The 24,991-nt window shown below is 36.6% G+C and overlaps 1 protein-coding gene across 4 annotated transcripts in view; it reads left to right on the forward strand.

The window, feature by feature from the left end:
- Window positions 1–24,991, forward strand: part of FAT1 (FAT atypical cadherin 1) — a 114,574-nt gene that overhangs the window by 82,072 nt on the left and 7,511 nt on the right. For all 4 annotated transcript variants that reach the window (XM_075027088.1, XM_075027098.1, XM_075027117.1 and 1 more), the window contains exons 10-25: window positions 712–4,779; window positions 5,427–5,623; window positions 7,024–7,177; window positions 8,651–8,884; window positions 10,163–10,552; window positions 11,931–12,145; window positions 12,560–12,697; window positions 12,998–13,141; window positions 15,323–15,520; window positions 19,861–20,662; window positions 21,598–21,729; window positions 21,837–22,000; window positions 22,592–23,054; window positions 23,552–23,705; window positions 23,935–24,045; window positions 24,255–24,886. In XM_075027088.1, the coding sequence (XP_074883189.1) occupies window positions 712–4,779; window positions 5,427–5,623; window positions 7,024–7,177; window positions 8,651–8,884; window positions 10,163–10,552; window positions 11,931–12,145; window positions 12,560–12,697; window positions 12,998–13,141; window positions 15,323–15,520; window positions 19,861–20,662; window positions 21,598–21,729; window positions 21,837–22,000; window positions 22,592–23,054; window positions 23,552–23,705; window positions 23,935–24,045; window positions 24,255–24,886 (8,196 nt within the window). The remainder of the gene's footprint in view (window positions 1–711; window positions 4,780–5,426; window positions 5,624–7,023; window positions 7,178–8,650; window positions 8,885–10,162; window positions 10,553–11,930; window positions 12,146–12,559; window positions 12,698–12,997; window positions 13,142–15,322; window positions 15,521–19,860; window positions 20,663–21,597; window positions 21,730–21,836; window positions 22,001–22,591; window positions 23,055–23,551; window positions 23,706–23,934; window positions 24,046–24,254; window positions 24,887–24,991) is intronic.

Below are 24,991 nucleotides of genomic sequence, written 5' to 3' on the forward strand. Positions count from 1 at the left end.
AGATGACAAGGGTTTATCAAATGGCAGCTGATAATCCTCAGCAGGTAGTATTTTTTTCCTAATACTATCACAGGGAATAACTTGCATATGTATTAACAGGAAGTTAGGACAGAGATCGCTATTGGTCCAATTCAGAAAGATTAATTTTGACGCAGTGACTTAAACAGTACTTGCATAAGTAATTAAGATTAACAAGTGTGAATTCGTTAAAACAGTTCTTTTTTTTTTAAAGCAGTGTCCTTACTTTAGATCATAAAATGTAACTTGTATTCTACTAATGTTAACTTCTGAATATAATTTTCTTTCAGTTTCAGTACATACTTAAATTGGCTTAAACATGAACTCAATGACAAAGATAATTTGAAGAAAATACATAATTTATAATGTTGAAACTTAGAAAATAATTGTTATCTTTTTAAGGGTTTTTTTAATGGAAAATGAAACAATTTTTTTGCATTTGTTTTCAAGGCTTGGATGGCTTTGCTAACTATGTTTTATGCAATGTTTCCACAAGTAAATTTAGAATTAGTACTAACTCTTATTATAGAAAACTTTCCAGAGGGGCTAATCGTTGTTAAACAAAACTAAGAAACTTTAATATTCTCTGTGTTCTCGCTACGTGATCTCTTTTAGTATATAGCTAAATAAGCAATCATTCTTTAAGTTCTTTATACCTCTTTCTTAATTGCTTACTTTTCTTTTTCTTCACAGGGAATATTGGAAATTCCTTCTTTATAGATCCCATTTTGGGTATGATTAAAATTGCAAAGGAATTAGATCGTAGTAACCAGGAAGAATACAACCTGATGGTAAAGGCTACAGACAAAGGGGATCCTCCAATGAGTGAAGTCACCTCTGTTCATATATTTGTTACAGTTTCTGATAACGCCTCACCAAAATTCACAGCCAGAGAATATTCCACAGAAATCAGTGAAAGTGCCAGCATTGGCAGTTTTGTTGGAATGGTTACAGCATACAGTCAGTCTTCTGTAGTTTATGAAATAAAAGATGGTAATATAGGTGATGCCTTTGCTATCAACCCGAACTCAGGTGTCATTGTTTCTCAGAAGTTACTTGATTTTGAAACTTTGCCTACTTACACTCTAACTGTGCAAGGAACAAACATGGCTGGCTTGTCCACTAATGCAACAGTTTTGGTACATCTTCGGGATGAGAATGACAATACCCCAATTTTTATGCAGGCTGAATATACAGGACTCATCAGTGAATCAGCTTCAATTAACAGTGTGGTTCTGACTGACAAGAATATCCCATTAGTAATTCGAGCTACAGATGCTGATAAAGAATCTAATGCTTTGCTTGTTTATCAAATTGTTGAACCATCTGTCCGCAAGTATTTTGCCATTGATTCTAGCACTGGTGCCATTCGGACAGTAATGAGTCTGGACTATGAAGAGACAAACATTTTCCACTTTTCAGTGCAAGTACATGATATGGGGATACCACGTTTATATGCAGAATATGCAGCTAATGTTACTATTTATGTAATTGACATCAATGATTGCCCTCCTGTGTTTTCAAGAGAGTTGTACGAGACATCCATTTTGGTTCCAACCTATAAAGGCGTGAAAGTCATCAGTGTAAATGCCACTGATGCTGATTCAGGCATTTTTTCACAATTAATTTATTCCATTATTGAAGGCAACATTGGAGAAAAGTTTTCAATAAACCATAAGACTGGAGATATAACAGTACAAAATACAACTCAGTTAAGAAGCAGATACGAATTAACAGTGAGAGCATCTGATGGCAGATTTGCAAGCACTGCATCTGTAAAAATTAATGTGAAAGAAAGCAAAGCAAGCCAGCTGAAGTTCACACAGAGTTCTTACTCTGCAACAGTGCAGGAGAATTCCACAGAGGCAAAAACAATAGCTGTTATTACTGCTATAGGGAATCAAATAAATGAGCCTTTGTTTTACCATATTCTAAATCCAGACAGCAGATTTAAAATAAGCCCAACTTCAGGAGTCCTTTCAACAACAGGAATACCATTTGATCGTGAACAGCAAGAATCTTTTGATGTGGTCATAGAAGTGACAGAAGAATATAAACCATCAGTTGTTGCACACGTTGTAGTTAAAGTCACAGTGGAAGATGTAAATGATAATGCTCCATTTTTTGTCAATCTTCCATATTATGCTGTTGTTAAAGTAGACTCTGAAGTAGGCCATGTTATTCGACATGTCACTGCAGTAGATAAAGATACAGGCAGAAATGGAGAGGTGCATTACTATCTCAAAGAACATCATGAACACTTCCAAATTGATCCCACTGGTGAAATCTCACTGAAGAAGAAGTTTGAACCAGACACACTAAATAAAGAGTATCTGGTCACAGTAGTGGCAAAAGATGGAGGAGACCCTGCTTTTTCTGCTGAAGTTGTAGTCCCAATTACAGTTATGAGTAAAGCTATGCCAGTTTTCGAAAAGCCCTTCTACAGTGCAGAGATACCAGAAAACATTCAGCTCCATAGTCCTGTGGTACACGTACAAGCAAACAGCCCAGAAGGACTTAAGGTGTTTTACAGCATCACAGATGGAGATCCTTTCAATCAGTTTACTATCAACTTCAACACTGGAGTTATAAATGTTGTTGCCCCTCTTGACTTTGAGTCTCATCCAGCCTACAAACTGAGTATTCGAGCAACAGACTCCTTAACTGGGGCGCATGCTGATGTGTTTGTAGACATAATAGTGGAAGACATCAATGATAATCCTCCTGTGTTTACAGAGCAGTCTTACACTGCAACCCTTTCTGAGGCATCTGTTGTTGGAACATCTGTTGTACAAGTGAGCGCTACGGACGCCGATTCTGGAACAAACAGGGGAATTTCCTATCACTTGGTTGAGGATAATAGTGACAGTCATAACTACTTCCACATAGATAGCAACACTGGACTCATTCTTACAGCAAGAACTTTGGACTATGAACAAATTAGACAACACAAGTTACTAATAAGGGCCATAGACGGTGGCATGCTGCCCTTGAGCAGTGATACTGTTGTAACTGTTGATGTAACCGATCTCAATGATAACCCGCCCCTTTTTAACCAATTGCTTTATGAAGCTAAAATTAGTGAACTGGCTCCCCGAGGACATTTTGTGACATGTGTGCAGGCCTCAGATGCAGATAGTTCGGATGTTGACAAGCTGGAGTACTCCATTCTGACAGGCAATGACCAAAAGAATTTTGTAATTAATAGTAAAACTGGCATTATCACCATCTCAAACCTACGCAGACAGACACTAAAGTCACATTATAATCTTAACGTGTCTGTTTCTGATGGGGTCTTCAGAAGCTCAGCCCAAGTCCACATAGCTGTAACCAGTGCCAATATGCACAGTCCTCTTTTCAGTCAGAATGAATATGAGGTTGAACTTGCTGAAAATGCTCCCTTACATACTTTGGTGACTGAAGTTAAAGCAACAGATGAAGATTCTGGTACATATGGCCACATCACGTACCACATTGTGAATGACTTTGCCAAAGACAGATTTTATACAAATGAGAGAGGGCAGATATTTACCTCCGAAAAGCTTGACCGTGAAACACAAGCAGAAAAAGTAATTGCCATTAGTTTAATGGCCAAAGATTCAGGAGGAAAAGTTGCTTTCTGTACTGTTAATGTAATACTTACAGATGACAATGATAACGCTCCTCAATTCCGAGCAACAGAGTATGAAGTGAACATTGGATCTGATGTTCCACGGGGTACTTCTGTCATTAAAGTGTGGGCATCTGATGCTGATGAGGGTACAAATGCAGACATCACATATGCTATTGAAGCAGAGTCTGAAAATGTTAAAGAGAATTTAGAAATTGATTCATTGTCTGGTGTAATTACTACAAAAGAAAGCTTAATCGGTTTAGAAAATGAATTTCTGACCTTCTTTGTTAGAGCAGTTGATGGTGGATCCCCCCAAAAAGAGTCAGTTGTTCCTGTCTACGCTAGAATACTCCCACCAGAAGTGCCTCTTCCAAAATTTTCGGAGCCGTTTTATTCTTATACAGTTTCTGAGGACATTCCAATTGGGACTGAGATAGACATTATTAAAGCAGAGCATAATCAGACTTTAGTATATAGTCTGATTAAAGGGCACACTCCTGAAAGCAACAGAGATGACATTTTTGTGATTGACCGACAGACTGGAGAGTTGAAACTTGAGAAGAATCTTGATCATGAAACAACTAAATGGTACCAGTTCTCAGTTCAAGCACAGTATGCAAATGAAGATTATAATGTCGTTTCCTCAGTAGAGGTAAGCATTCAGGTAAAAGATGCAAATGATAACAAACCAGTTTTGGAGTCCAATCCATATGAAGCATTCACCGTAGAAAACATGCCAGCTGGAACAAGAGTTATCCAGGTTAAAGGAACTGACTTAGATTCAGGACTCAATGGGCAGGTTACTTACAGCCTGGATCCTTCTCAAGAACTAGACATTGTAGAGTCTTTTGCCATAAACATGGAAACTGGTTGGATTACCACTCTCAAAGAACTCGATCATGAGAAACGAGACAAATACAAAATCACAGTGGTTGCATCTGATCGGGGTGAAAAAATTCAGCTGTCTTCTATGGCTGTGGTTGAAGTTACTGTTACAGATGTGAATGACAATCCTCCACGCTTTACTGCAGAGATATATAAAGGAACAGTCAGTGAGGATGACCCTCCTGGTGGGGTAATTGCCATCTTGAGTACAACTGATGCTGATACAGAAGAAGCCAATAGACAAGTCTTTTATTACATTACAGGTAAATATTTTTGAGTAATGTCAGACTAATCATTTAAGTGGTCCTGCAGTGATGTGAGATATAACTTAATCTTTCAAATTAATGAAAAATATTTGAAACCATATCGCTGCAAAGAAAGAATGTGTGTATCTTAATAAGGGTATTAAAAACTTCAGGGGGAAAAAAAAGTTTTAGAAAACAGGTCTTTGGTTTTCTGTTTCATGTGTGCCTTGCTTAAAATGCTTTCTTACATTTGTTGTTTACTTTGATATCAAATTTTATTTTAAAAATATATTTGCACTTAAATTAGTGATGTAGTTAAAGAACAAACAACAGAAATTTCACAAAATAATAGAATTAATTTCCAATGCAGTATTATTTTATTAGTTTTGTTATTTAGCATATGTCTTGATATGATGTTATCTGTAATGCTACGTGAATTTCTGCATTGATTTTTATAGATTCTGTGGGCTGCAGTTAAATTTGTTGCATGAGCATCTACTGATTACTTCTATCTGGAAAATGAAGCTATTTCACTATAAAGCCACAGAGGGTGTCTGTTTATTTGCATTTACATTTTTTTCTCTTTAGCTATAACTTCACATTGATAAAGTAATAATAGTAATCTCTCTCTTGTCTTTAGTTAAATGTTTCTTTTTGTATTTCAGGAGGTGATCCCTTGGGACAGTTTGCTATTGAAAATATACAGAACGAATGGAAGGTCTATGTCAAGAAGCCTCTGGACAGGGAAGAAAAGGATAATTACCTTCTAAATATTACAGCTACTGATGGGACCTTTGCAACTAAAGCTGTGGTGGAGGTTAAAGTCCTTGATGCTAATGATAATAGCCCTGTCTGCGAAAAGGTAGGCACAACCTTGTATCTTCTGTGTCCAGCTGCTTCCATACATAAAATCTAAATTTTCTCTGAAATTGCTTCTCAGGAGACTGACAAATAGGCATTCCTTTTATGTTGGTAACAGAAATTTGGACTGTTAAGATAGAATGCTGTCAAAGAAAAGTTATTTCATGGACAGGTTTCTTAAATAAAAATCCAAAGACAATTCATTGATGTAATTTTAACACTCAATGGGTATTTGAAGAGTATAAGGAGAATTGCAGTACATTTCTCCTGTGTTAATGCATACTTTTCCAAAAGGAATTGTTTTAAGCTGCAGCCATGATAGTTTATGTGCTCTATTTTCTGAAGGAAGCAAAGTCTCAAAGGCGGCTGTATACCATCACTTAGTTGATGTATTTGTGCATTTCCTGTGATAAGAGTTGAAAAGACTGGAATATTATCCTGCAGTTGCACTCAGCAGCACCAAAAATCTGTAATCCATAAACGTTTTCTAGTTACAAAGCTATCTACCTTACCAGATCTGATAGTCTGCAAAAATGGGCATGAAAAATAAAGAATGGAAAAAAAAACAGAAAGGTGGACCCTGCAAGATGTATAATTGCCTTACAAGAAAGCCCTCGGTTTTCATAGTCAGCTTTTTTTTTTTTTTTTTAAACTTTTGCACATTTGGACTTTTCATAGCCATCTTGTTGAACACAGATTTGATGTTACCAGGTGGAAGTCTTTTCTTGTTCTGGGAAGGATCAAGTATACAGTGAGCACTTGATTCTTATTCTTAGTCAATGTTTATGTTGGTTACTTCTATATAAATGACTGCCGTTATATACAGACTGGTTAGCTTTTTATCTTTGTTAATAATGGTGTTATAAGGCTCAGTCCTTCAAATTTAATGCACATCCCTGACATGGATGAGCTGTAAGAGTGCTTAGTGCCTTTAAATTCTAGGTGGGTTTTTCCTTAGTTTTTATTTAAACTGGAGCCTTTTTTCATGACATTACAAAAAAGGCAGGTACCACTTTCTTCTAGATTGAGTCAGACCTAGAAAAGATGATTTGCCAAAAGAGGAAAAAATGAAATTATGAAAAACGTATAACTCCTATTTTAGAAATGTATTTAATTATCAGTTAATTAGTTAGAAGTGTTTAGAGTTCTTAGCTATGCAGTGATACTCAAGAGTCTTTATGGTTGCTGTATTAATTACCTTTCTGAATAATCTAATAAATTAATTAGAAAATCATAAGTTCTTTCCATTATCAGGTATTTCATCCTCTGGTTCATTTCATATATGTTACCAAGCATTCAAACAGGATATTATCTCCTCTGTCATTCCTTCTTTCCCTCCCCTTTCCAAGCTCTACTTATTTCATATGTTTAATCTTTCAGTGTAACTTTAAAATCTTGCAGGCTTTATACACTGATTCTGTTCCTGAGGATGCCCTCCCTGGCAAACTGATAATACAGGTATCTGCTACAGATGCAGATATTCGTTCCAATGCAGAAATTACTTATACACTGCATGGCACAGGAGCAGAAAAATTCAGACTCACTCCAGACACAGGTAATAATACTTTATACACTATACAAAATCCCAATCATCACCTTATTTTATAAAATGTTTTACTGTTACATTAAGACATACATAAATGTCAGTACTTTAAGCTGGAACTGTCAGTTCCATTAAGGGTTAGTTTATTATATAACTGTTTAAAATGTGAGTTTCTACTACACAAATACTAATAATATATTGAATAGAAGTCAGGGAAAAGGCAAGTATTTTAATATATTAGGAACAAAAGAGTAAACAGAGTAATTGCCCCGAAGCCAGAAACTTCCACACTGAAGTGACTGGAGTAAAAGTATGCTATAAATTTTGTACTTTTTATATTGATTGTAGTAGTAGCAATAATGGTTTATAACTGAAAATATCTTCATTCAGATTCTCTTTGCCATCATTTGGTTTGGCATATTAAATGGGATGAGGTTAGATGGAACAACAAATTTTCTTTCCGTAGTAAATGCCAAAAGTGCCTCCAGTTTTATAGGAAGCATTATATAAATGAGATTAACTTGTAATTTGCCTGACTTTAGTTTTCATGTCATTCATGTCTTCTGGATTGTAATATAGGTCAAAGCTAACGCCAAAATCCTGTGCTCTTCAGGCTGCGGTAGACAAGCAGCAGGAAGGGAGTAGTAAACAATGTAGAAAAATTTAAATAAGATAAATACAAAGATGTAGTGGAAATATGGAGAAGGAGATTAGAATACTTCAGTGGCAAAATAAATGAGATGATCTTCATGGGGTTGGGGTTTTTTACTTTGAATGTCACCTGTGTGCTGTGCTAGCATGTCGTTACATAAAGTCAGAATTGGTGGGGCTAGAATACTCATGAAAAATATTTCAGAATACTTTTTTGAATTTGTTAAAAGGAGACAATGGCTACACATTGTGCCTGTCATCATGTTTTCTGTCACACTGGAAAGAAAGTATGTTAGACTTCTAGAGGTTTGTCTGTAGCAGCAAGTTACATTTGATAGTGTGAATAGCTCTGTTTATTCACAGAATGTTAGAGGAGGAGAGTCAGCTCAATAACTGTGGAAAGAACAAAACTAAATGGCCCAGGAAAACCATATGCAGATTTTACCTTGCATTTTGTTAAAGACAGAGTTCTAATATTTTAATTTTCTTTACACAAAAATACATGGATTTGTGGATGTATGTATGTTCTCTCTCTTTCTGCACCTTCAGGTAGTTTTACTTAAGCTCATTTCTGTTTCAGAGGCATTTGAAAAAAAAGGCAGAGGATTTTAGTATTTAATCTTTTAAAGCTGAAAAGGCAAGCCACTGATGTGCTTTGCCCAAAGTGGAGCTCATTAGTGCAGTACAGCTGTTGACTTAGCCACTGATGAAATTACCGTCAAAAAGAAAATTGTTGTTTAGTTTTTCTGAGTACAAAGATTTTAGAGGAAGACATGTTAGGGATACTTAAGTCTTGCAACTCGCATCAACTGATGTATGTTATTCTGTTTATAGGTGAACTGAAAACATTAATGCCCCTTGATCGTGAGCAGCAAGCAGTCTATTATCTTCTAGTGAAAGCCACAGATGAAGGAGGAAGATTCTGCCAAGCTAATATTATTCTGACTCTGGAAGATGTGAATGATAATGCCCCAGAGTTTACAGCTGATCCTTACTCCATTACAGTATTTGAGAACACAGAGCCTAGAACCCTTTTGACAAGAGTGCAGGCAACAGATGCAGATGCAGGTATGCATTCTTTGACCAATACTTTTGTCATGTTCTCAAAGTTTCAGTAATGTTTATTTAGTCTTACCCTGAGAGGTGTTAAGTCTTTCAGTAGAACTGACAGATGTTCAATACCGCTCAGGATTAAAACTCTTGAAAGATATATTTAGGTCTACTAAATCATACAACACCTGACTTATATGTGCGAGTAGCTTGGAAGACATCCCTTTTGTGTCTCTGCAAAAAAGAAGAGGGGGGAGCAAGACAAAACGTAGGATATTTTTAGTGTGATAAACTATTAATGTTATGATGCCTTAGGTCCATCCTTTTACTCCTGGTATAAGTAAAGGGGATATCAAGCCATGTCTGTTCATGTAAACGTGCATTCATAGATTTTTGAATGTGTGCTTCTTAGGCTAGCCATCCATGATCATGCCATAAAGAGAACCCTGGTCATTTGTAGCTTTCTGTATATGCTACCCGTTAAGATTTTTGCTGTCTCTCTATCTTCACTGTTTAGTTACAAGCATTTAAGTGAACATGAACTGAAAATTACATTAGAAAGAGTTTGTTCTTAGGCTTTGTTGTAAGGAATAAAACAGCATCAAGTCTTTAAAAAAGGTGTATGATTTCCATATATCATCAGTTTATTAATCAAACAATTAATAGTTGCCTCAGTCTTCTGAAACAACCAACCCACTTTGTGCTATGATAAAGCTAAGTTGCTGAATTGGAAGGTAAGAGAGAGATGTTTTCACACTTCACTAGTCTTTGAGGCTCAGGAGGAGCAAAATACTTGGCCCAAAAACCTATGAGGTTTGTTTGTTTTATACAGAAAGGTTACCAGAAATAATGTTCCTGATAATTTGAGGATATGGTTCTTAAATAACCTTACTGGTATTGAGTCTAGGTATTTGATGTAGCCTAACTCTCCCATATCCTCCCATGTTATTTATAAGCCTGCTAAGCAGATGCTATTGTTCTGAAGTTATAATTAGATTTATATTACTAATCGTTTCATATTAGCTAGTACTGTGACTGAAGCAGAACCATGCTTCATGTTTTTTGTGTGGCAGAAAATCGGTGCAATGAAGTGTTAGCTTAATTTTTTAAATCAGATTACATCTTTTTGGAAATCATTCTGCCCTTCACAAGAGCCACTAACTCTTGCTGAAATGTAGTTTAACATGAATGATAATATTTAGAATGCATGTTTTATTTCTATAGCTATCAGATCTGTTATTATGTTGGTGTATTTTAATGGCTGCTTCGTACTCCGCAATTGTTTTCAAAATGCAGGGATGAACCGTAAAATCCATTATTCACTGGTGAACTCTGCAGAGGGCCAGTTCTCTATTGATGAATTCTCTGGAATCATTCGTCTGGAGAAGCCTTTGGATCGGGAATTACAAGCTGTGTACACTCTAACTTTGAAGGCTACAGATGAAGGTTTACCTAGAAGACTGTCTTCAACAAGCAGTCTTATAGTTTCTGTTTTGGATATAAATGATAATCCACCTGTATTTGAGCACAGGGAGTATAGTGCAAGTGTATCAGAGGACATTGTGGTTGGAACTGAAGTTCTCCAGATCTATGCTGCAAGCAGGGACATTGAAGCCAATGCTGAAATCACGTACTCAATAGTGAGTGGGAACGAACATGGAAAATTCAGCATCGATTCAACGACAGGTAACAGATTACAACTGTGAATATACTTGAGGCTAATGAAGCACAGTGCCATACTGTGTGCTACAGTAATTGAACGAAATAGCTTATGCATAATCTGTGTGCATCGTCCTGGCTGTAAAGCCAGTGCTACTGTCTGTTCACCTATTTTGCCAGCATGCTTACTAGAGGAGTGCAGTAGAATGTAGAATAGGAGCTTTATTTGTTGCTATTTATTGTTATTTGGGTTAGATTCATTAAGCTGACCAAAATAAAGGTTTCCTAGCTGGAATATTCCCTGCTCTGGGGGCAGAGGGGGTGGAAAGTCAGAGATCTGTAATTATGGAAACATAATAGTCTTTTCAAAAAAGCTATATAATCAGAATGAGTGGCCAGACTTGGTAAAAGAAAGATCAGAAATTAAATTGATTGAGAAAACCAGTCATTGGTCCCCAAAGACAGTAATCCTAGAAGAACCAGTTTGATATGGCATTAAAGAGAGGTTTGAATATTCTGTTCAATCATTTATCCAGCGTGACAGTGGAGATTTAAGGCTTGCATGTTAGTCAGATTTACTCTCAGGAAGCATTTAGGTTCTCTGGAGAATTTTCCCTATTAATGACAATTCTTTGTTAAAAATCAATGTACACCTCAATGGTAGTTTTGTTTTCTTATAGTTCTTTTTCTAGAGCTAATTTCTGGTAAAGTTTTATTTTTTTTAAATAAGACTTCTACCCAAAAGTTAATAGTAATTATACAAGTGTAATTGAAATTGTAATTCTTCCAGCTGCTTTTTCCAGTGCACGTGCTGGTACTATGTTATAGAAGTACCTTGCCAGTTTAACTTCTTCACATATTTGAAAGGTGGAAAAAGGTTCCAGGAAAACACTCTTCCAGCAGCAGATCAGCATCTGTGTTAGGGACTGCACTAACTTAACTGGTCAGTTAAAAACTCACACTTCAACTCAGATATTTATCAATGAAAAGTCATGGTCAGACACTTCTCTTACTGTCTCTGCATACTCATGCCTGACATGAGTGCTGGTTACGAGGAAAGTGAAGTTAAAGGTCATTTCATATTTTTGCTTACTTTTAATGGAAAATTAAGAAAAGGACATTTTCTAAGCACTTTTTTTTTATTTTTCTTCATTTTTTCATTACAAAATGTGAGCCAGGTGATTTTAAAGTGCGAGTCTTTTGTGGTAATGGCAGAAACATCTCATCTTTTTACTTCTATGTGTAAAGCCTGATCATTTCACTGTGTGGCTCCAGCTTTACAGTGAAAAATCAAGCCCTGAAGAAGCTGAGTATTTGTCAGATCAAAATCAAAAGTTGCAATATGTAATACTACAGTAATAGCAGAGTTTGAGTGAGGTTTGGTGTTTTTTTTTTTCTTCCCTAGGAGCCATTTTTATCATTGAGAGCTTGGATTATGAAAGTTCTCATGAGTACTACTTGACAGTGGAAGCCACAGATGGAGGCACACCTTCATTAAGTGATGTTGTAACAGTGAATATTAATGTAACAGATATCAATGACAATACTCCAGTGTTTAGCCAAGACACTTACACTGCAGTAATCAGTGAAGATGCTATACTTGAACAGTCAGTCATTACAGTACGTATTGCTGTTTTTTTTTCTTTGAAATACTCTGTCATGACAATCATGCTTTCAGTCTTGAAGGAATAAATACTGATTTGAAGATGGACATAAATGAATAGATAAGTTTGCCACTGAGTGAATTGAAAATTTATTTTGAAAAAGTTTCAGAACCAGAGACGTGAGATGCTGTGGGAAAGCAGATGATATTTTGTGATATATTTGTGTTCTCCTCATGAGAACATGACTTAATTTTCAGAAGAAATTCAGGAAATTAAGTGATGTTGGTATGTTCTAATCGGATGGCTTTTCTCCTCAGAACTATGAAATGTGGTAGACCAAAACAGCTGTGCTCATCTTCAGGATGAGTTTATCTGAAAGGTGATAGAGTCTATTTCAACCTGTTTTAAATGAGACTGTAATGTCCCTTAGGTTATGGCAGATGATGCCGACGGACCTTCAAACAACCGTGTTCACTACGCAATTATAGATGGCAATCAGGGAAATCCTTTTACAATTGACCCTACTAGGGGTGAAATAAAAGTGACTAAACTTCTAGACAGAGAAAAGGTAAGGTTTTGACACTTTTTGAGCTGTTGGGATAAATTTAGCCATACATAATTGATGACCACCATTTTTTTAATTATATTTGTGAATTACCATTTAATGTTTCAAAATTAATATAGCCGTTGTAAAGTGAAAGCGTCTATTCATGTCAGTGCTTTTGGGGAGCGGGGAGGAAGAGAAAGGATTAAATATATGAAGGCAAGCTTTACTGGGGGTTTGCACTGAAATATTTCTTCCTTAAAAGCTGAATTTGTTACTCTTTGCTTCTTAGTGGATGTGTGAAATTTTTTTATTATTTCTTAGATTTCAGGTTATACCTTGACAGTTCAAGCTTCAGATAATGGAAACCCACCTAGACTTAACACAACCACAGTTAATATTGATGTTTCTGATGTAAATGACAATCCTCCAGTATTCTCAAAAGGAAACTATAGTGTTATCATCCAGGTAAATACAGATAGTGAAGTAGTCAAATCAATAATATTATTGGAGTGGTAATTTGTGACTTGAAAAATTCTGCAAGATACAATAAACCTAATGCTTCAATTCAATTTTTCTGTATTTTTAATTCTTTAAGGTTGTCAGTGAGACTGCTTACCTGAATAAGTGTTAAGAGTTACAAAATTAATATTGTACAGTCTATTTAGAAACTTATGTTGCAAGTTGAGCATGTTCTTTTTTCATGTACTTCATGTGTGTACATGTATATATATATTATACTTCGCATTTATGTTTATAACATTCTTAGCATCATACAGGTAGGTTAAAATACATAATAATTTTCCTATTTCTTTTTAATCTTAGAGTTACTGCTTAGAAAAAGATACTTTAGGTACCTGTTACTGTGAAGCAGGTGTTGTGCGCCGTGACACATAGGTCAAGACTTAATTCCTGTTGGCCTCCTCTGGGATCACAAGCAGTTAAAACAGGAGTAGTATTTCATATTGCTACATTTGACTAATTTTGCACTTTAGGATGGTAGTAGTGGGCCAGATTCTCAAATGGCTGGCATGTACTTGACCGATTCAGAAAACTCTCTACTAAAGCAAAGATACAGAGGCAGTGTCTGTACTACTTCTCTTCTTGAATCCAACAGAGAATAAATGGAAGGGAACAAAGGAATTGCATTAAGACCTTTATAGTAGTAAAGTAAGTGAGCTCAGTCCCTTGGGTCCTTTTGCTGTTGCTGGTGCCTGGCCTTGTACAATAGATAAGTGGAGATCAAGCAATGTTATCTGGTGCACTGTGCCATCCTAACATACCACTTCTGTTTGAGACTGTGTACGTGATTTGTAAAGGTAGCTTTCCAAAAGAAGACAAAATGATTCATCTCTACCCAACACATACAGAGTATGGAAGTAAGATGTCCTGGATCTTATGCTTTTTTTTAAAAACAACAGACTTGCATGTTTGTGTGCTGTCAAAGGTATTTTGCTTTCCCCAGTTACAATCTTCCGTGAAATGAATGTTAATTAATGTATCCCCTAAAACTGTAGACTATATAAGCAATGTCTGTAAAGTTTCCCTTAATTAAAAAGGAAGACCTCGTGTTTTATAGTTCATTCTTATCAGCCTGTCCCAGTATGAGGGTAGCAGAGAAAAAGCTGGAGGAGTTACCCAAGAATGCTGGTGTGCATTTCCTGATGTATTTGAGTTGGACGTATTTGGACATAGTTGGAATTGTGCTTAGCTATTATGAAAATCAAATTACTTTATATGTCCAAATGTAAATATTTGTATTTTAAAATGACGGTCCTTGTCTGTTTTGCTGAAGGGGAAAAAAAAGCTTCAGCTACAATATCTGATAATTAACTTGACTTACTGTTTCAAGAACAAAGAGTATACTTGTTATTAGGAGTTTTTGCAGCTGTGAAAGGGATAGCATTTTGTTATTGTAGTACTTCACAATAACGCTTCTACTTTTTTTTGCATTTAAAATATGTACATATATAAAAAAAATCTGGTCAATACAGTATAGCATAAGTATTCTGGGAGAAGTATTACAAGGGTTAGATAAGGTTGTGTGTGTATATAAGATACGTGATAAACCAAAGTGGGTGAAGTGTCTCTGAAACCTCAGGCATCCACATGATGCAAACTTGAAGGGATTTTATGATGAAATTTTACAAACTGGATTTCATATTTTAACCAGACTCTGGCTGTAGCAGCCACAACTGTAGTCAGAATACTAATTAGGGACACAAGGGATCAGATGGAGGAGTGTGTTTTTCTAGTCCTCCCAACAAAGGCATTGGATTATTCTTAACAGGTGTTTTAGCTAAATTTTAAATCTTTGATGACTTGGTAATTAATCTACAGTAATCTTAATTCAGACCAAAACTGGAAAATGTAAAGTGTCAAGGCTGAGCTACTTTTAAAAATATAAGACAAAGTTTAAACATGTACTGCCTTTCTCCTTCTACTGTTTTCATCATTATTCTCAGAGGGTAGTATCTTTTCTTAAACAATATTGTCATTCTGATTTCTCTTACACTGATTAACTGGTTTGAAAGTAATTTGATTTTTTTTTCAATTTATTTATTTGTTTGTCGTTGTGAAAAAGAAATCAATGTCAGGCTATATCCTCTATTATAATAAAACCAATGTAATTGTATTATGCATTTGTAGGAAAATAAGCCTATTGGATTTAGTGTGCTACAGCTAGTGGTGACAGACAAGGACTCTTCTCACAATGGCCCTCCTTTTCTCTTCACCATCCTGAGTGGAAATGAAGAGAACACTTTTCAGATTAACCAGCAGGGAGTCCTGACAACAACTGCTGCACTGAATCGCAAAGTGAGGGATCACTATTTACTTCATGTTAAGGTAGGATGCGCTACCTTTAGCTGGTTTGCCTTATTAGTATAAGTATTTAGTTAACTTTCCCCACTCATGGCCAGTACACCTGTCTACCCCTTGTCTTTCTGTTTACAAGATCCTGACATGCCAAGTAGTCATTTGAGGCACATCCCTTGAGGTGACATCTTCAGAGACAAAGTCTGTTGGTTTAAATGGAAATCTACACAGGTGTAACAGTGAGATTAATTAAACTCACAGTATGGGTAAGGTGCAAGTGAAATGTTAACTGGGTTGAGTGGTCTTGATAAGCCCTTTGCCTTTCATGTGGGATGCTGGAAAAGCCATCAGGGGACAGGTCCCTTGAGCCACCTGCTATTGGCTGCAGACTTCCTCTTGCCACTATTGCTTTGACCCTTGAAGCTGTGAGCTGAACTGCACTGATACGATGGAAACAGGGATATTGAAAGTTGCACATCATGGCAGTACTGAAGTATTTTTCTATAGTGCCACATTCTTTTTGCAGTGGCAATTGAAAACATCTTTTTTTTAAGTTTGGAAAACCAAGTCAGGGGACCTTTGTCCATAGCATTGAAACTTGCAGTGTAGTACTTGGAGATCTCAGAATCTTGCAGTGGAAAACACGGCATAAAATTCAAAAATGACCGTGAAATGCTATAATATATGCCTATATTTGCCATTGTTGAGCAAAAGACCAGACAATGTCCAAAAATCCAGGTTACATTAACATAGCTAAGTTCTCTAAAATACTTTTTTGTAACCTTTTGTAAGAAAACTCCAAACCGATTATTTTTTTTTTTTTTAATCTTATCCAGTTCTTTTAAATTCAGTTATAAATTAAGCAGCTGTGAACAGGGGACTTAAAATTGGTAGGCTAAAAATAGCTGGCCTTTATTCTTAAACTTCATTTCCAGATTTGTGTTTTAAGAAAAATTCTTACCTTTACATGAGGAGTTTCTTTCAATCTCCAAGTTATACTCAGAAATTGTCTGCAATATTATATATGAGAAAACATGGACTTGCAGAGTTTTAGAGCAGTAGTGTCTGCGTCAGTGTATACTGAATTCTGTCCACATTGGGATAATAATCATGATGTATTTACACAAAGTCTATCTCTTTTCTTTGGGAAAGGAAAAAATATTCCTACAGGTACTTTTGTTTTCTAGTTGAGTCACTAAAACATGTTATCAGGAGCCATCAGTATAAGAACCAGTATAGATAAAGGGTCCATTTAAATGTAGTTTAGGTTAGGGTTTAAGAACTGAGATTAAAAAGGGGGCCAGGGAGGTATATCATTCATCTGTTAGCCATTTTTTTTCTTGATAGTTACCTGCTAATTAGTGGTGGGACAGATTAGCCTTCAAGGTACCTGAGCAATGGCTCTGTTGGCCTTCCTAGGCTGCATGAGTCAGAAACAGCCGTAGAGGTGGGCTTTGCCACACACTTGCCTAATAGGCTTTCCAAGTTCTATACCGATTCCCCAAAGTCATCTTTTTGTTTAGGGAAGAAGAACCAGCAATGTTTTTCCTGCATATGCAATCAGTGTAATACAAGATTCATATGTTTTATTTTATATTTTCTCTAAGCAGTAACTAATTTCTATTTATTTTGCTTCTAAAACATATTCCTGTGAATGCATGCACAGGCAGTTATGTCTGTTCTGTGTAGACTGTTACACTGTCTTCATCACATTTCATGAGTTAGCATCACATTTCATGATTTAGCTCCACCTTTGGCCCTTCCTAATGTGCCTGCCTTTTCTTAAGTATGAGGCGCCTATCTAACACCTTCCTCTGGGTGAAATCATGCAATTCTTTCATTTCCAAGCCACTTCCTAGACTGTAGGATGCTTGTAAACAGCCTGTCAGTACTTCAGCTATCTTCTTTTTAGCACAGCACTTGAAAAGTGCCTTTTTTTCTAGGGAATAAATAAGGGCTATTTTAATGGCATCCAGTAGCTAAACAAGTGTCTTAAAACAAATGTACTCATTTAGAACAAAGGCTTCTCAGAGATTGTAAATCATTAAAGCAGACTATACTAATGTGCATTTTTTGTGTGCTGTACTATCCAATCTCAGTATTTTGGACCTGTCTAATCCCTTGATTTAAAAGTTCCCTGTCTGAATTCTGGAAATATGTCACTGTCTTTTAATTGCCATTTGTCATCTTATACTATGATAGCTTTTTTTAAATAGACATAGTGCTATAATTTGCTATTATCCTCTCCTTAGTGAGTCACTATACATTAGTATGAAGGCATCTAAGACTAAAACTAGTGTTTCCATATCACAAGACTTCAGTTCCAATGGTGCACACAAAAATAGATACATGACTTCTGTGGAAAAATATTCTTCCCCTGTTCATTTCAAAGAAAGATGTTTTTCAAAGGCTGTAGGAAGGCATCTTCTCAAGTTTACCCTATCTTTAATTTCTGCACTTCCATCTTATAGCTCACAAGTTAATGGCTGTATATGATCTCTTGATACTCATTTTCATTTTTTAACTGACCTTCACTGGTGTGCTTTTCAGTATTGACAGCTTTCACCTTAGTTGCTTTCTGAATGGATTGCTGAGGCAGAGGTCGTCTTATGTTACAAGTATACTTTAATTGGAAAAAAAAAACCCAAAACACCACAACAAAAAAAACCCCAAATCCCTACCAAAACCCACAAGCAACCTCTCGCATACACACCCCACGTACCCACTACCACCAAAAAACTACTTAACATGAGCCTTTCTTTTACTTTACCTTTATGGTTTTAATAGAAATAAGGATTATTTTTTTCCTACAGCCACCTACATGTGCATGCCACTCACATTTGCTTTCCCTCTCTCCAAAGGAAATAGATTATCCATTAACAAATGTCTCACAGCATTAGTGTGTGAAATCTTCAGCTATGAGTCATACAGTCCTTTGTGCCACACTCTGAAGTCTTTAGTTTAAAACCACAGCAGATTTTTAAAATATCTGCATTATTGAAAAAATCATTTCTCCTGGGGCTCTTCTTTCCTACTTGCTGTCCATTTGTTATAATTTTGCTTGCCTGTTTGTTTTAAGCCCTTGTTTCCTTTGGGCATTTCTCCTGTAGCTAAACTGCCTGCCTTGTCTTGTTTCCAGGCAGAAAACTAGGCAAAACAGAACTTTGCCAACTTGAGCTCTCTCTCTCTCTTTCTCTCGTTATTTATGTTTGGGTAACTAGAGGGCAAATTTCTAGCCATGCCTTTCTTTTGGAGTTAACAGATGAAGACATGTAGTTCTGAGACATGCATTACCTTTTAAAAATGCTACAATTATGTGCATATCCACAGATAATCTTGTGCCTGGAGTTTTTCCTCTTTTGCTTAAATTTGTATGAAAAATCAAAAGTGGCTTATCTGCATAGATCTTCAAAGTGTAGCAACTACCTGTAGTCATTGTAAAATTATTGTAAAATCTTTTGAACAATGAAGGGTATCTTCTACCTTCCCAGCCCTGTGTATCGCCTCTGTCCTTTCACATCCCTCTAATTCTTCTTTGCCCATTTCTTTACTCTCACCTTCAGTAACTGGGAAAGAGCTCTGCGAAAAAGGTAGATGGGGAAAAAAGAACTGAGAAATAGAAAGAAAGTGAACCCAAGGGAATGCTCTTTTCTCATTTTTCTACTCTCTTTTTTTGTCCCCTCTTCATACAACAGCAGTATATGCTTTTGTCAAAAAGGGGTAGATGACAGGGAATGTGATGTTTAAAAAGGCTTTAAAATTGAATTAGCCTGATTCTGTTAATTACTTTAATTGTCTGAAGGAAATAGCACTACAGGTGGGGTTTTTTTCCTCTCCGTGATCACAAATCATGAAAGACAACATAATTAATTGTAACTTTCTACATGTATTGTTTTCCTTTTGAAGTACTGTTTGGCATACTGCATTCAGATTGTCTTTGACCACCTCCTAATAACTGTGGTGAAGCACGTTGTAAATTCCTAGTGCATGACTCATTTGTAATGTGTTTCTATGCTTGAAATAAAAAAGCTTCAGACACCATCTGCTGTCTGAAATGAGCTACTGTACATTTCCTCTGTATTTGCTACAAATGTTAGTAGCTTCCTGGCATTTCCAGGTATTAAGAGCACTGTAGACTTTTAATCTTGGAAGAAGTGAAAACATGTTTGTGTGTGCCTGCATATATAAGCTTTTTAAATTTTCAATATTAACTTTTGTGTCAGGACCTGTGTTACGAAGTTTACATAAAGCATTTTCCTGTAGGAACTTTTTTTTTGGTAGAAAAATACAATCCATGGTATACAGTACAAATATCTATAGTAGAATTTGAGATAAAGCAAAAACCTAACTCTATCCTTGTCTTCCTTTAGGTGGCAGATAATGGAAAACCACCATTGTCATCTTTGACTTATATTGATATTAGAGTTATTGAGGAGAGCATTTATTCTCCAGCAATTCTGCCTCTAGAAATCTTTATCACAGCCTTTGGGGAAGAATATTCAGGTGGTGTCATTGGGAAAATTCATGCAACTGATCAAGATGTTTATGACACTTTGACATACAGTCTGGACCCCAAAATGGAATCCTTGTTCTCCGTTTCCAGTACTGGTGGCAAACTAATAGCACATAAAAGGTTAGACGTAGGACAGTACCTCCTAAATGTCACTGTTACAGATGGAAAATTTACAACTGCAGCTGATATTACTGTACACATCAGACAAATCACACAAGATTTACTAAATCACAGCATTGCAATACGCTTTGCAAACCTCGCCCCTGAAGAATTCATCGGTGATTACTGGCGCAATTTCCAGAGAGCATTAAGAAACATCTTGGGCGTGAGGAGAAATGACATCCAGATTGTTAGTTTGCAGCCTTCTGATCCTCCTTCAAATCTTGATGTCCTCCTGAATATTGAAAAGTCTGGTAGCTCTCAGCACCCAATGAGAATTTTGCTCCACAAGATAAACTCTTCTGTGCCTGACCTAGAGGAGATTTTAGGTGTCCGGATAATTGACGTTTTCCATAAGCTTTGCGCAGGCCTAGATTGTCCTTTGAAATTTTGTGAAGAAAAGGTAACAGTGGATGAGAACATCATGTCAACCCACAGCACAGCCAGGTTGAGTTTTGTCACTCCCCGTCATCACAGAACAGCAGTTTGTCTTTGTAAAGGTAAGAAAAGCAGTAAGAAAAAATGTATCCTTGAAAAGATAGTTCTGGTTTTGAATAGCCATAATCCACAGGGCAAAATTTATATTACAGGACAAGATTAAGAATATCCTGTAACCCACACTGCAACATTTGCCTAATTTTACTCAGAGTAGGGAGTAATTCTTTCTTGCCTCATTACAGCATTTTAAGAGTTTACAGAATATAAGCTTATGGGAGGGGGGGGTTTCTTATAGTTACACCTTCATTTTCCATTTTATGAAAGAAGTTCCTTTTTTTGTTGCCTGTTCTAAATTGCCAGCCATTTTCAGTCTTGTGTACACAAAGGTAAGTTCTTGCAAAGTACCTGAATACTTCCTGGTTTCTGCTTAGAGAAGTAGCCCACACAGCTTCCAAACTGGGCTGGGAATGACAGGGTGAACTGGGAAAGGAATATTCTTTAAGATACATATAAGTGTACAGATTTATAACAGAAATTTGTCTTTAGCTCTGAGGAGAACAGCATTGCTTTTTAAAATCATGACTTAATGTTGCTGGGTGAATTTGCACATCATAAGTAAATATTTAAAGCCCATTCCTTTCTGTCCCAAATACAGACATACTCTTCTGCTCTCCCCAACCCACTCTGTCCATGTTTAATATCTACATGTTGTTTTTTATGGTGTATGATAGTAATGGTAAACCTTAAACCACAACACCAGTTTCCAAATTTTATCCATTAAATTGTTTCAGTAATCAAGATAACTATGAACATCAGCCACTATATATGCCATTTGTCTAGTCTGTGATTGTGCCAGTCATATCCCATAACTGTTACTTCACTTCCTTGTCTGATAGGAATGTCATTTGGGTTGCTTTCAGCTACTGTACTTAAGTGTCCCTTTTCACAAAATACCGTTACCACCAACAGGAGAGAAATAATGTATTTCATTTTACAGAAGGGAAATGCCCCCAGGTGAATAGTGTGTGTGAAGGAAACCCATGCCCTGAAGGTACTGAATGTTTAGGAGATCCAAAGGAAGGAAAATACACCTGTGTTTGCCAAGACAGCAAAGCTGGACAGTGTCCGGGTAAGAAATTAACTCTCAAAATCTCTAAGTAAAACCATATTACTTTCAAATATAAATCTGATTCCAGTCCTGTGTTAACACATTTTATGTTTTTCTGTATTCCTAAGCATCAGCTGGCTCTGCTGTGACATTTACTGGGAGCAGCTATGTGAAATACCGTCTCATGGAAAATGAGAACAAAGAGGAAATGAAGCTGACAATGAGACTTAGAACTTACTCTGCTCATGCAGTTGTTATGTATGCTCGAGGAACAGACTACAGTATCTTAGAGGTATACTAAAATCTCCTAGTGCATATCTCTTCCTCTTCTTGCCATCTTCTTACTATTTTTTGTGCTAAATTAAAAGATTGAATCATAACTTCTCTGTAGAATTGTTATAATTGAGAATTGCCTTCAAGGTAAAGTGTGTTATACATCCAGGTGACAAACTTGTACAGAATTTTTTTAATATGTAAAAAGAATTAGTTTTCTTTAATGTTTTAAAAATAAAACAAAAAAAAGCCTGTATTACCTATTTTAAATAACAAATTTAAATTTATTTACTTATAGTACTCATTAAGTCCATACAGAAAAAGTCACTTAAAGCACAAGATGAAAGGTTGTCTTGAAGTATTGTAATCTTTTGATGATCTGTGACTTCTTTACTAGTGGAAAAAATGTACAAAGTATACATTTTAATTAAAAGAACTGTATAGAATGAATCACAATCACTGTGACTGTTTGGAATACAATGTTATTAAACTGCCTTTTATGAACACCACCATCATCCTGTCTCTCCAGAAAACATAAACTTTTATAGGCATCAATATTTTATACTCTTTTAAGTGTGCAGACTGTTGATGTTGTGGCTTTCCTCTGTAGATTCACCATGGAAGGCTGCAATATAAATTTGATTGTGGCAGTGGACCTGGGATTGTCTCTGTTCAGAGCATTCAGATTAACGATGGCCAGTGGCATTCAGTATCTCTTGAAGTGGATGGAAATTACGCACGACTTGTTCTGGATAGGGTGCATACTGCATCTGGTACTGCTCCTGGTACACTTAGGACACTAAACCTAGATAATCATGTGTTTTTTGGTGGTCACATTCGGCAGCAAGGTACAAGACACGGTAGAAGTCCTCAGGTTAGCAATGGTTTCAGAGGCTGTATAGATTCTGTTGTACTTAATGGACAAGAGCTGCCCCTAAACAGTAAGCCACGAAATTATGCACACATGGAAGAATCTGTAGATGTGACTCCTGGATGCTTACTGACTACCACAGAAGGTTGTTCAAGCAGCCCATGTCAGAATGGAGGCATCTGCAATGCACTGTCAAATGGAGGTAAGCTGTGCAATATTCTGGTATTAGTTTTCAGAACTGCTTTTCCACTGCCCTGCCTTGAAGGACAAAACTTTCTCTGGGAGAGCAAGAATTATTCACAGTTGTAGAAGGCTGGTTGTTGAGCAGTGGGAAGGCTGTGTCTGCCTGTGTTCTAGACTCAGTTCCTTGGGGTATGAAGTAGACAAAGTCCATCAGACAAAGTGGGGATTTAATCTTCAGTGTGAACACCTGAGGTCCATCCTCTTAACTGTCTACTTTAGTCTTCCTTTAAAAATTCTGAAATCATTGTGACAAGCTTGAGTTTTGTGAGAGAAATGGAAGTTATCCTTCATTCATATTCAAGAAAAACCTTACTGTTAGACTTTCCTTCATCTTTCAATAAAAATGTGTTTCTTCCCATCCTCTCTCTCATCAAACAGGTAGGTGGGTAGGGAGGATTTTATCTTAAATCCAGTAAAGCCATATGTGTCTTTCAAAAATACTGTATTTGATTTCAGGTTACTATTGCAAGTGTGCACCTTTGTTTATGGGAACTCACTGCGATGTAAGCGTCAACCCATGTGCTTCCAACCCTTGCCTTTATGGTGGTACTTGCATCCCAGTCAGCGATGATTTTATCTGCCAGTGCCGAGGACAATATACAGGCCAAAGGTATGTTTGTATGGTTTGTTGTACCAATGAAACCCTTAGAGAATAGGCTCTGTTTTCTTTTTTTATCTGTTTCCTACTTGAAGCTCAGCCTTTGAAACCCACTGGAGTTAGTTGAAGTTAATGCCAGCCCCTATGTTACAGCCCTGAATCCCACACTATATACTCACTTACAGTAAGGTAATGGTTCGTTCATGCTCCCCCCTTTTTTTTCTTTGTTTGGCCTTTGCAGGTGCCAGCTGGGTCCATATTGCAAAGACAATCCTTGTAAAAACAGTGGCAAGTGTATTGACAGTTTGGATGGACCTGTTTGTGAGTGTGAAGCAGGCTTTCGTGGAGAAAGGTAGGTAGTGTTCCACATATATTGAATTTTTAACAGTATTACTTAACAGTTCAAACTGGTTGAAATCTGGAATGTTGATAAAACAACAAATTGCCTGGTAGTGTACAGTACTGTGTGTTAAATATATCTAGAATTGTTGAGAACAAGGATACTACAACAAAGACTACTGATGTAAACTAACCATCATTGCTCTGCTCTGTTTCTGCTAGGTGCCTGACTGATGTCGATGAATGCATAGAAAACCCATGTCTTAATGGTGCCCTCTGTGAGAATACTTATGGTTCATATCACTGCAATTGTAGCCGAGGATTTGGAGGAAAACACTGCACAGACATTGTTCTTAACAAATACGTTTCAACATCTTGGAACATTAGCTTAGCCGAAGTGATTGGGATTATTGTTTTCATTGCAGGAATATTCTTGCTAGTTGTGATTTTTGTTGTTTGCCGCAAAGTGATTAGTAGAAAGAAGAAGCACCAGCCAGAACCTGAAGACAAGCAACTTGGAGCTACAACAGCTTTCTTGCAAAGACCTTATTTTGATGCAAAATTGAATAAGAACATCTATTCTGACATCCCACCACAGGTTCCTGTTCGTCCCATTTCGTACACTCCAAGCATTCCAAGCGACTCCAGGAATAATCTTGACAGGAATTCTTTTGAGGGGTCTGCTATCCCAGAGCACCCAGAGTTTAGTACTTTTAATCCAGATTCTGTACATGGTCACCGCAAAGCTGTAGCTGTTTGCAGTGTAGCACCAAATTTGCCACCTCCACCTCCCTCCAACTCTCCTTCAGACAGCGATTCAATACAGAAACCCAGCTGGGATTTTGACTATGACAGTAAGAAATGTTCTTGTTTTATTACTTTTCTGTTAAAGGTGTATGCTGGTACAATTTTAATATGAGTCCAAAGTCTGTGTCTATGCCTGTTAGGATACAAAAGGC

Source organism: Buteo buteo, chromosome 1, assembly GCF_964188355.1.
Source record: "Buteo buteo chromosome 1, bButBut1.hap1.1, whole genome shotgun sequence".
In the NCBI taxonomy this organism is placed as follows: Eukaryota; Metazoa; Chordata; class Aves; order Accipitriformes; family Accipitridae; genus Buteo; species Buteo buteo.